This window comes from Ips typographus, linkage group LG1 (assembly GCF_016097725.1).
Source record: "Ips typographus isolate SLU linkage group LG1, UJ_Ityp_2.0, whole genome shotgun sequence".
In the NCBI taxonomy this organism is placed as follows: domain Eukaryota; kingdom Metazoa; phylum Arthropoda; class Insecta; order Coleoptera; family Curculionidae; genus Ips; species Ips typographus.
In genome coordinates this window covers 29,611,100-29,623,936 of record NC_138422.1, presented here as the reverse complement: position 1 = coordinate 29,623,936, position 12,837 = coordinate 29,611,100, and the positions used below count along the sequence as shown (strand labels likewise).

General features: G+C 31.6%; 2 protein-coding genes across 7 annotated transcripts; one reads left to right on the top strand and one right to left on the bottom strand.

Moving 5' to 3' along the window:
• The first annotated feature begins 117 nt into the window (after nucleotides 1-117).
• LOC145723956 (nuclear distribution protein nudE-like 1-A) lies at nucleotides 118-9,994 on the top strand. 6 transcript variants are annotated; one of them, XR_014176896.1, is made up of 9 exons: nucleotides 118-187; nucleotides 492-612; nucleotides 1,631-1,784; nucleotides 1,842-2,115; nucleotides 2,196-2,327; nucleotides 5,105-5,184; nucleotides 5,333-5,425; nucleotides 6,256-6,305; nucleotides 6,503-9,994. XR_014176896.1 is itself a non-coding variant. In XM_081972015.1 (8 exons), the coding sequence occupies exons 2-8, from the start codon at nucleotides 524-526 to the stop codon at nucleotides 6,558-6,560; spliced, it is 837 nt and encodes a 278-aa protein (XP_081828141.1). In that variant the 5' UTR covers nucleotides 118-187; nucleotides 492-523; the 3' UTR covers nucleotides 6,561-9,994. The 6 variants fall into 6 exon arrangements, 3 of the variants coding, with proteins under 3 accessions (XP_081828141.1, XP_081828131.1, XP_081828135.1); XR_014176894.1 differs by having other exon boundaries at nucleotides 6,500-9,994; XR_014176897.1 differs by having other exon boundaries at nucleotides 5,333-5,441; nucleotides 6,500-9,994.
• Nucleotides 9,995-10,169: 175 nt separating this feature from the next.
• On the bottom strand, nucleotides 10,170-12,501 carry STUB1 (STIP1 homology and U-box containing protein 1). The gene is made up of 6 exons (XM_081971993.1): nucleotides 12,232-12,501; nucleotides 11,974-12,172; nucleotides 11,085-11,329; nucleotides 10,971-11,027; nucleotides 10,800-10,916; nucleotides 10,170-10,746 (listed from the first exon to the last, which is right to left on the bottom strand). The coding sequence occupies exons 1-6, from the start codon at nucleotides 12,349-12,351 to the stop codon at nucleotides 10,621-10,623; spliced, it is 864 nt and encodes a 287-aa protein (XP_081828119.1). The 5' UTR covers nucleotides 12,352-12,501; the 3' UTR covers nucleotides 10,170-10,620.
• Between the last annotated feature and the right edge of the window lie 336 nt (nucleotides 12,502-12,837).

The window sequence follows — 12,837 nt, the reverse complement described above, 5'->3', positions numbered from 1 at the left end:
TTTATTTTGAAATTTACAAGATAATAATATATAATATACCTTCAGTTGTCATTTGTCTGTCACAAATGTGATTAGGAACTGAATGTCAAAGTTTTGACAGTAAGACAGTGGCAGTGGCATTAATATTTTGAGATGTCAAACGACTCAAAAGTTTATTAAAAACAAAGCAAAAGTTAACAAATTTCCAGTAAGTAAAAATTGTTTTTAGATCGCGTTATAATAAAATAGTTGTGTTGTATTGGTAATGTTGTATATTTGATTTCCGCGGTTGTTTTTCTTAGACAGGTGAACGTTTATATTGATAATTTTATTCCCATACTGGTACTGGTACTAGTTGGAGTGCCAGGCGAAAGTGACTCATGTTTACGTCTCCCCTACATCTGAGAGCTACGTTTTCTCAACCAATTTCACAGAATTTCTCAAATCGTCTTAATTTGTCTTAAGTTACTTAGTTGTCATGCATGCCTGTAGTTCAAATTATTTTTTTTTAGTTTGGCTCCTGTCTTTAAGTGTGTTATTCAAAATGAGTGTGAGTCTTCAGCCACCAAAGTTTACTAACAAGGATGAGGAAATCAAGTATTGGAGAAATTTGGCTTCTGAGTACAAGGAAGAGTAAGTACCCTGTAAAACAGTGTATTTTTAATTTAAATTAATACTCATATTGCCAAGCTTATTTTACAGTTAAGTTTAATAGTGATGCAAAATGCTTGTCTTCTGGGTCAAACAAAACAAATTAAGGGGTCAGGGGATAAAGGGGCCAAATATTTTTTTGCATAAATGAGCTCAGAGTGCTGCTTGATAGAAGCATATGGTCTGTTCCTTAGGAATAACTTATACAGGAAAAAAAATGCCTTAGTATCCAAATAGATGAGTAAATTCAATACATTTATGTTGTGTAATAATGTTTGAAAAATTGTTGTTAAAAAAATTAAGAAATTTAGCCAGTGCATCCCCCTGCACCAGCTTGTAAGTTGGGAAAGGCTTAAGTACCCTTGAAATATATCTACACATTTTAAAAGAGTAAAATGACAATTTAAGAAAAGCTTATTTGTTTAAGAGTATTCACTAGGCTGCTTAATTAATTTTAGATATACATATAGTCATTCTATTTTTGTTTAATCTTCTTCATTTCTATTTTAAAATGTAGCTTATGTTAGCCTACTATTTTCAATAATTTGGATGCTAAAATGTTATTATTAGACCAATAATTATTACTGTTGTACAGGTAGAGTAGAGTCAAGGTTTTTTGGTACATAACCAATATCCCAATATGATTGGTCCCAGTCAATATTGAGTAAATGAGACAGTTGCAGACAATATTTATCTTTTTTTTTTTGTTGTCAGTGCAACTATTTTTGAGTAGTTGCTTAAAATGTCATGGGCCACATAAGGCAAAAATTGTCTAAGTTCTAAACTGTTTAAGTTCTTAACCCAAACTGTCTTACCTGATTAATATATAAATAACTAAGAATTAGGTATTTCATTTTTACATTTGAGTTTTTGATTATAACTGTTCACCATATAAACTTTAATTTTAAGTATTTTGAATATTGAAAGGCTACAGTAAAATAATTTTGATTTATCTCTAAATATCAAAAACTGATTTTATTTTCAATTTGAAATATTCTAGATTGGATCAAGTTCAGAGAGAATCTGATGAATATATGGCAGACTCCAAGCAATTAGAGAAAGAATATGAATCAACAATAGATCAGAATGAAAGAAAAATTAAAGAACTAACCCTGATTAATAACAGATCACAAAACGAAATTGATGCTTTAAGAGTAAGACTCTATAAAATCAGAAATAAGCTAAAAATTAATTTTGATTTAAACATTTAGGTAAAATTGGACATATATTATAAAGAAACGGCTAACCAACAGACAGAAATCGACTCTCTCAAAGTAGAAAAACAGCAATTGTTAAAGAAGATAATCGAACTGGAGAAGTGCAATGATGACTTGGAAAGGTCTAGGCGAATAATTGAAGAGACTATGGCAGGTTTTGAGCAAGCTTTAAATTCGGCTTTAGAGAAGAATGCACTTCTTGAGAATGAGGTTGATGAAAAGGAGTGCCTTAACGAGAAATTACAGCGAATGGCTGATGAAATGAGAGGTAATAAGCCTATAAATCATGATTTTAGGGTTTGTGCAATTTTATTTGTCCATTGAATCATTTCTGGCAATTTTTTTTAGACTTAAAGCAAGAAGTTATTGCGAAAGATAAGGAACGGGTGCCCGACAACGAACGATATATGAATGGATTTAAGAGTTCACCGATTGACAACCGACTAAAAGAGAACGAGACACAGACCTCGCCGGCCAAACGTAAGATAAACCGTTTTAATAAGGCTTACCGAAGCTTTCGTTCGACCTTTTGTCGCAAAAAAGATGCCTAGCTTACCCGCAGATAGCATGATTGTTTTCCAAAACACATTTTCCTTCCCTTTGATTTGGTATGATTTATGTAGTGTGTACCAATAACCATTCTCATTTCTATGATGTTGTGCAGTTAGGATTTGTATGGCATTTCCTAGTGTTTTATCATTTTTACTGATCTTATCTAGTCTATTCTCTATCCTGTGGTTTAATGTGATTGAAGCTAATACTTCATAGTTCCTTTAATAGTCAGTGAAAAAGTGCAAACACTTTTTTATTGATTTGTTGTTCCTGAAAGTAACTTTTACATTTAGTTATTGTTTATTTATGATGTAGTGTAAAACAGAAAAGTTACTTTTGGGTATTATGACGCTAATTGCATTTCCTATTAATGTTTTTCAATAAGTAACAAGACTCAACATATATTTTGTATATATGATCTTTAGCTTACATTCTTACGTTTTTTATTGAACCGACTCTCCACGGTTTGGGCTGTGAATAGATGATAATAAAGAAAACAGTGGGGTGGCAAAAGTTTGGAACAAAATTCACACTTTTTTAATTTAGTAATTAATAAGCATAGAATATTATCTAGATTCTATTTGAAAAATTAACGTTTAAACCACTTTTTAGTGTCACTTTGTATGTTTGATTTCTTCTCTAAAAATTTGCCCTTCAAAATTAAGAAACCCCTATTCAACGGTTTTTTTTTCCAAATTTTTGCATTAATTTAAAATGATTTTGTTTCAAGCTGTTGTCTTAGCTTTACATAAACGCACGCACCTTTTTTTTTGGGTGGGGTTGACGTAATTATCTTAGTAGTTCAATTAACAAAACGAAACTTTCAAATGAGAGTAGGATTTCTATCTTTAAACACTCCGTTTTAAACCTTTAATAACTTAAACTAAACTAAACTTTAATTTTAGCAAAACATTGGCATATGTCACCAAACTGCAGACATCTGCAGTTTGGTAAGATAAATGCAGGGTGTTGTCTTCTAATTTAATATAACAAATATTACTCAAGATTTTTCTCCCCCCTGCCCACCTAAAATAAGTAGCACAGTCAGGTGAGTTTAGGGATCAAAATCAGCTGATTGGCAGGTAAAATGCAAGGTTACTGTTAATAGAAACAGTATACCAGCAAGTTACCTAGTTATTCAAAAACCAACTTGAAATTACAGTGACTGAATTTAATCTGCTTTAAAAAAAAAAATTAAATTAATTGTATTATTGGTAGTTAGCTTAGAAAAAGTACAAGACAGTTTGGAATAATAAGTATATAGATATGGTTGTAAGAAATTAATATACAAAAACTCAACTCTCACAACCTCAAATTTTAGAGAGTCGGTTTTCAACAATGATAAGTATTTAACACAAGTATTTTGAATAACACTCGCCTAAATATTTTGTAAGGTTAACATATTAAGATATAAAGAGATAGTTTATTTTTTTTATAAAAATCTTAGTCTAACTTAGTAAAACGCATAGTTCCAATTTTTCTGCTATATCAAATTATTGTAAATAAAACTTTGTAATAGTTTTTTTTTTTTGTTTTATTTAAATGTGTTTGAGTCTTGTTGCATGTATATCATCCCTTTAATATGCATGTGCTCGTTAAAATTAATGTTCATGCTTTACACTTTAATGGATGGCAATTTTTGTGTCAACATTGTTTTTTTATTCCGTACTATAAACTAAATTTTCGGTCTAGAACCCCAGTTTCGGTTTGTGTGATGATTTTTCAGAGGACCTGTTTTTATATTTTGTCAAGTCAAGTGCAAGTGTCCTTGGCCCTAGAAATTGATATTTGATCTGCAGGTAAAAGTGATTGTTTTTCGTTTAAAAAATACGTGGTTTGCGGTGATATGTCATCATCCGTTTAGGTTCTCGATTGAAATTCTGGGTTAAAGAGTTCTGCATACTATATGGTATCAAACATACCGTTCCGTAGTTGGTCTTACCCGTTTGGCAGTATTTTTAAATTTTGCATCGTTTGACAAGACATTTTAAAATATTTTTGTTTGTTATAAAAAAAAACATATTGTCATTATTTAGGACAAAGAGGAAGAAAATGACAATGAAAGAAAGCTTTTTGACTAATTATCAGAAACGATATTACCAAAACAAACACCAACTTGGAGAAAGTTTTTACACAAAGTCTACTACTACTACAAGATTACACTACGTGAAGTTGATTCTAACTTATCTTGATTCTGTTCCAAGTACCTTTCCATTTTTTATGAGTATTTTGATTTTGAGGATTTTTGGTCCGTAAAATTTAAAACAATGGCTGGATTCCTCCTTTTGGAATGAGGGTTCCTGTATTAGTTGGTTGACTTTGGTTTTTGTATGGCGTTTTCAATGCACTAGTTAATAGAAGATCAATTTTTGGTATTTTTTTGTATGCATAGTGGATAGTGATTCAGCTTATGCAACTTACACACTTCAATCACTGCTTTCAAATGTCTTTGCTTTAGAAAAACAAAAAAAAGTACCCGCAGGGGTTAGTTGCTGTCGGACAAAGCCACTATGAGTTAATACTATTTTCTACTGTGATTAATATTTCATCCTCGATTGCTGCAAACTTTGGAGTCTACCTAATACAAAGGAAAACCAGACTGACAACTTGCCAGCAATGTTCACTAGTCGAATCCATACTTTGATATTATTAACAATATTACATATTTGCATACATACCAATAACTATTTGCCTTATTATTTCAGGAGAATATCAGGCGCCTTTATCACCAGCATCAAGAGTGATGGCTCTGAACATTGTCAGCGATTTAATACGTAAAGTGGGGGTAAGCTGAACCATAATTTTCCCTAAGACGTGCATGGTTGAAAATCACTTACTTTTTTGCAAAGTTATTGTACCTGTGTGATTGGATGCATGACATTTTGGTTTATATTTTTGTGTGTTTAGAAGCAAATTTTTATGATGCTTTTTAGCTGGCGCGATTTCTCTGCTCCCAGTGCGGACAGATAAAATGTACAGTTTGCAACGCTGATGGCAGTTTGCTTGGCAGTAGTAGTTGTAGTTAGGTGCGTAGATTACCAGGCCAGTATACAAATTTTCATAATTACTACTAAAATAATAATACAAAACCTTCAATGTAAATATTATGTTGTACTTATTAAAATAACTTGTATATCGTTGCAGAAGTTTAATACATAATTTATGAACCTTATTTAAAAAATATCATTGTTATCAGTGGTTTGGGGCAAAAAAAGACGAAAACTTCTGCAAATTATTTCTTCAATTGTACTGGAACACCCTGTACATATAAATCTTTTTTTTACTAAAGTATGGCAAAGGGTAATCTTTGATGCTGTATAGACTGCAAACGGAATAGATGATGTTTTGGTTGCTTAAATATTTCTACTTTAGTAGTATAACGTAACGAAATGTTATATTTTAATTATTTAGCTCAAGGATGTGGATAATTACCATCAAATAGGTTTTAGCAAGTAGATTAATTGCTTTCCATGAAGCGGGATTTATAAAATGCCACAATAGGACATAACACTACACAACTTTTGCTTCTAACCAATCAAATTGAGTAACAACTGTCATTCCAACAAAATAAACCATTTTGATTGGTTAGATACAAGGGTTGGGTTATGTTCTGTTGTGACAATCCTTACACCGATGTTCTCATTCGCGTCATTTGAATGATCAGTGGCCAGAATCATTGTAATGTTTCAGAAACTTGGGGTAATAACAAAAAAATATTTTCTGCGGCCATTTGTTAGGGAATGTCATTTAACGTAGAATCAAAATTTGTCCTTTTAGTAGTTTTTAGCAATAACATTGGTTACACGTCTCCGGGTACGTAAATTTATTTTTGTAATTTCCTAATTGTTGGTTCTAGGGCCTAGAACGTCGCTTAGATTATAGGGAACTTCAGAATAACGAACTGAGGTGAGTACAACACCGTTAATGCATCTGTGAAAGTGAGATTTTTTCCAGTATTTTAGTTGTAGTAAGTTTTTAATAAGTAACGTAGTTTTAAAATAAGATTTTGATTTTTAGTGTAAATAAAACTAGATGAATAATTGAAAAATAAAACACTGTTTTAGCAACATTTTAAATAGTTTAATACATATTTATTCTAGAAGCAGATTATCGTCATTGAATGCATCATCGCCTTCAAGTATGAATGGAGTGCCCAAATAGGCTGTCATCCGTATAAATATTAGTTGAGACCTGTTAAACTATTTAAAACTAACCTAGGAGCCTTCTGACTGATACTCTCTCGACGAAGCAGTATTAACAAGATTAAATTGGTTTTCGGTTCAAGTTTTTAAATGTGCTTGTCCATATCTCAGCTGTTACAAAAAGCTGTCCTGTTAAGTCAATGAAGTGGCATGTGAAAGTTTAAGCTGCTAATTCACACACATACTAATGATAGTGGGGAACACAACTATAGGAAAATCTGATGGCACACTCTATCATTAACAAATTGACATTATTAATAAAGAGCAAAGCAGACTGTGATTTCTATTGCTGTACCTTTATCCAAAGCGAGTCTCTCTTTCTAATATCGTGTATGTTCTAAACGTTAATGTGTCAGTCAAAATATTTTTATTTATTTGGATGTATTTTTTATAACATTTTAGGTTTTATTTTTTACTTTGTGAAAAGTTAGAATATGAAATTATAAATAAAAAAATTGCAATAAAAACAACTTATAGCGGCCAATTGATAATAGTCATTTACATTACTAGTGTGGTATGAGCATTTTTATAGTAACGAATGGGAGGTTTTGCCCCGATGAAGTCGTCGGTGTACTCTTAGGGGAATAAATCTATCGTGCAATCAAAGCCCATTAAAAGAGACAGTAACACTATACTCTGTCCAGAACTACTTCTTTCAAGGTAAGTCTTATAAATTAGTAATAAAACATTTAAAACAAAAGGCAAAGAATCTTTGATCCAACTGTACTTGACTAATATTTATATTTCAAGCGATGCATTCCATATATTTGCCGATAAATATATAGAAAATAACGTGTTTTTGTTCAATTGAAATGTATAAACTGGTTTAAACTTTAAATACACGGTGTTAGTAAATAAATTCATTTTTTTGTTGTGATCTTTGTCGCACTTTTTTTACTAACCCTGTATATTTTAATCTAACTAAGAATTTTCTCTTGCCCTTCCATTGACTTGACGTCGTGTACAGTACTCGCAAAATATCTTTAGGTGTGTATCACAAATTTGGATTAAAGAAGAATCGCTTAAGCTAGTCGTATGATTGATATTTATGTTATTAGGGGTATAGTGGTGATACCTTGAGTCACATTATACTCGGAGGAAAATGCAATGTTATATTTTCATCAACAGTTCAGTCACCTGATTAAGAAAATAAGTAAATCTGCACTGATTTGCAATAAACAAGCAACTTGTTTGTTTTTGTCAATGTACAGTTTACTATCAATTATACATACAGGTGTGGTAAATCCAAAAGCGACCATAGGAAAACCGTGTAACGGACAGAGAAACGTAGGTGATTGCATGCGCGGGAGAAAGACAGAAAACGAAAAAAATATCAAGTAGGCCATATTTTTAGCGCGCTATTGCCAAACCCCGTAAGTATTCAATACCCTCGACAAACTTACTTACGGCGTTTGGCAACAACGCGCTAAAAATATGGCCTACTTGATATTTTTTTCGTTTTCTGTCTTTCTCCCGCGCATGCAATTACCTACGTTTCTCTGTCCGTTACACGGTTTTCCTATGGTCGCTTTTGGATTTACCACACCTGTATAGGAATCCCATGAGAGGAAGAGAGAACTATTGTAAATCAATACTGTCGAAAAAGATAGGGCATAATTATGTTTTAATGTGCCAAAGGGAATGTGACGTCAACATCAGCTCATGTTACCACTTCCTCAGGAAGTCTGATTAAAGTGTTATGACCAACTGTCAAATGCCGTCACATCCGTTTTGGCATGCACAAGTCACTTGCAAAGTTGATTTCCATTGCATTTGCATTAGTTCTCTATTCCAATCATGATAATAATTTTCAAATTTCCATACCTGATGTAACGTTTTCCCATTACACCAAAGATGGCGTTAGAAAACGACTTTTATACAAGTAAAGCCTAAATTCGCCCTTATCTCATTCTACATTGACGTCAGAGGGGTTTGTTGGGAGGGCAGGTGTCAGATACATTAAAAAAAATCATTAATTCGACAGATGATCATTGATTGAAAAGAGCAGATGAGCATCTGCAGTCACTTTATAAGCAATGATACCATACTCAGTTCAGTAACACAGAATGTACAAGATTTTAGATGATTGATTTTTCAAAATAAATGCATTTTTGAACACTTAAATGTATAAACAAAGATGTACTAACTTTCATAAATGTGATATAAAACTAAAGTTATTTTGTTGGACTTAATTTATTATAAATTACAATTCTTTGCACTGATAAAACAACCAGAAATTAGGTTTTTACAAGTTTGAGATAAAATGTTAATACTCTCCAAGACTAAAATATTGCTAATCGTTTTCTTGATGCCAATATTTTTTTCTGTAAGTGTTTATCTACAAAATATTTGTTTTGTTGATTAGTCAGAGTTCCTAACGTAAGTTTTTTTAAGTTATTTTAATTGGTGATGTAGAATTAGTATTATTTCAAATTAAAGTGTGTATAGTAATAAAAAAGATATTTTTTTATGTCATTTAATTTTTGACATGAATTAAATATAGCAAAAGAAATATTCTGAAATGGTAATCGAGAATATTGAACCAGAATAGCAGTGTAATATCTGAAAGTAATAAATAAACTCAACGGTTATAGAATATTCTCGAGCTGCGGCTTCAGATCGGTTGAACAAAAAATTATTTTGGATCATACTACATCAATCCCCATCATATTTGTGTACAATGTAACTCAATTTTGATTCTTAAAATATCTACTACTTATCGTTTAGTTTAAAAGTTTTATGAAGCAACCCTGCAGTAGTATCTAGAAATCACTGTAAATAATAGTCTTTCTAGCAGCAATATGCCAATTATGTAATAAACCAAGTATAAAAAAATTAGCAAGTTTATAAAATTCCTAACAAACAAACTGTAAGTCTGTAAGTAAGAACTTTCAACCTGGGGGATTCTGCATTACAAAGCTTCCTCCAGCAACAGATTTTGCACATTGTTAGGAGACATTTGATTAGCAAAATCAGCGTGCGTGAGAAAGTTTTGCAATGTGGAATCCTAGCTTAAGAGGTTATAACTTTTTAAATCAGCTAGTAAAAGTTTTTGGCGTCATTCCTTACTGATGTGCTACTTTGTAACTGCTAATTCAAACAACAGCCTGTGTAACCTTCACAATCATCATCAAGTTTAGTTGCTTTAAATACAATAATTGAGAAAGCTGTACGATTTATATTCCATAACTTTTTAAGTAAAAGTATTTTACTAACCGTTTTATAATAGTGATTTAGTTACAGAACTGTATTGATTTGACTACTATTAACCGGTCCATAAATAATGTATAGTTAATAAATACTGTAAGAAAACTAAAGTATTTTTATTATATTCTCTTTATGTTGGTAAGATGTTATGAAATGACCATATTATACTAAACCAGTGCCACAAAATGTAAGATTTTTATAAGGGATAGATGCTTCTGCCCTCAAAACAAGTTCTGCATCTTTCTTTTTTAAGAGTTTGGAAACAGAGAAGTTACACAAAACTGATTTTCTTCAGTTTCTGTTTGTTCCAAATGATACCATCACCAAAGTTTCAAACTCTAAGGAACAAATCAATAATGCATTTTTGAATTTGATAAAATATAATTTCAAATTGATAACACAGTTCTCTAAAAACTATGGCATAATATGTCACTTTAAAATCAGAATAAAGAACATTATATACAAGATAACAACTTTAAATAAGTTCTTCAAAAAAAGCTTGAGATTTTTTTAATACCAAATAAACCCTGTACAGTGTGTTTCCAATTTGAGGCACTTTACTGGATTCTCAACAACTGTAAAAGATATAGAATAGTCTAAAAATAAAGTTACTGAAATATTTTTTGAGCAAATTAGCTTAGAACAAAACAAAAATTCGAAATTTTTTCCTTGTTTCCCTTACCATTGTTGAGATCCCAATGATGCTAAGGCTCAGATTTGAAACACCCTATATAATCGTTACAAATGACAGTTTCCAAAGCTATTAAAATAGTTAATTTAGTTACCACAAACTTCGTTTGGTTCAGATTCATCTAGTACTCCAATGCCCATTCATTGTCAGTCAAAAAGGCATCTACAACTTCTTTCATGGCGAAATTGGGAATCAGCTGATCCGCGGTTAACTTAACTCTTGTAACTGGATCGAAATGACCCACACGCTGCAAAAAATCGTATTAACATTAGAAGGTAACCTTGTAACTTGCCTAGGTACCTGTAAATGTTCCTCCAAATCTTTCTTGTCGTAAGTAATCCCACTGGGAGTTATCACTGGTTCTTGCAGTATTTCAAAACTAATTTTTCCGCAAAGATAATCTGGAACTTCGCGTTTCTAGAATAACAACAATCATGTAAATTCTGGAATGTGCACACAAAAGTACCATACCCGTCTCCTGTCATCAACTTTTTGAAATAAAGAATTTAGCTCATTCGTATAGGTATCCTGTAAAACGTGATACTAGTGAGGCAAAAAAAGTTTTAAAAACTACCAACGACTTACACATGTCTCTTCAATTTCCAAAACCTTCTCGTTCCTAACGTTATTATCACTCTCTTCCATTCTTAAACTATTTATTTGCCTTTCCTTATCTTCACGTATTAGTCTATTGAGATATGTTTGCAGTTCAATTTCTTGGGAAATTCGCTTTTCTTCTTGAATTGAAAACTTTTTTTTCCTTGCAGCCCGCAATTGGAAAGCAATATCATCACCAAAATTTAATTTTTGTTCTTTTGACAAATCTAGTGCTAAAAAAAAAGTTTCTCCTAGTTTTGGCTACATCAACAAGAATTTTTAGACAAATTTTGGAGTGCAAGTTTACAGAGTCTCTTTCACTTTAACTTATACTTATACTGACAAAAGCAGATAGGTAGGTACACACCCAAAATACTCTTTTTAAAAAAAATGTTATAACCTTAAAGAAAAAATCATTGCCAAAATAAAAATACAGATAAAACATCCAGATTTCATGGATACAGTAGATCAAATAAAAATTTTAAGAGACAGAGAGAACAGACTTAAGGATCAATGTAGTAAATCAAAACATCCTGTAGGTACTAGATAAGTTGTAGGTATAAAGTCTCAAACAAAATTGTCATGATTCTTTTAGATTAACAATGAAAATGTAATTGCTAACTGATTATACTAAGAACAATAGCTACATTCTTAAAAACAACAAATTGTTTAGTATTTACCTTTGATGGTAAGTAGCGGAATTTTATTAGTAATTTCCTATTGCTAGCCATTGTGAAGGTAAAGCAGGATAAAGAAACACATTTACTCTAAAGTTGGTATGAAAATACATACTTATAGAAACACATAAAAATAGAAGAATTACCTAATAAAATAATGGAAAAGCCTTTAATGTAACACAGAATTAATAGTACTTTACCTCTCTGTAAATGTTTGATAGCTTCATCTAGATTTCCTATTTCCTTCAAGGCTTGTCCCAAAAAGAAATGGCCTTTAACTAAATTGGGATCCATATCCAAGGCTCTACGACAGTCTGTGGTTGCATTATCCCACTTTAAAAGTTTCAAATAGCACAAAGCTCGGTTTGTAAAATAGTGGGCTATGTCCGGATTTTTAATCTAAAGATTTCAATGTTACACTTTGTAATAGATTTTCTAGTCAATACAAGTACACTTACTATTGCCTTGCTGTAACAATTTATAGCATCTTCATATTTCCTCAAGTTGTACAAACGGTTACCCTGGTCTTTTAACTCTTTATCAGACAGATTCACAGTTGAATACATATGCTTACTCATTTTAGTAATTAATGACTCGAGTTTAGTTAGAGTTTTCGTAAAACAACGAGATATTTTAGAAAGAGCAAAAATTCAAACAAAACCACAAAAAAAAGTTGGCAAAGCTTGCAAAACTATTCTGGACAAATCAGAAATTCATTAGAAATAAAAACATACATGAAGTAAGGTATTTGGTAAGTGAGGTTAGGTCCTAAAATCTTCTACCGTTTGTTCAGGCGACTTGCCAGCATATGGAAAGACTATTATTTGATTGATTTAAAAGGATTAAAACGATCGAAACTGTTCCATATGTCCGCTTTTAACAAATTATAAAGTTGTTGAAAACAATTCCACGAAAGCTTGGATTAGACTGAATGTTTTCAGTGCTTTATAGTTTATAATACTCTTTTGTTGAAGTAGGCAACTCCTATGAAGATCTGTTGAGTTTTGAATCGTTATTTTTCTTAACAAGTGCGGAAAGTAATACTTTCCCGCACTGGATCAAGA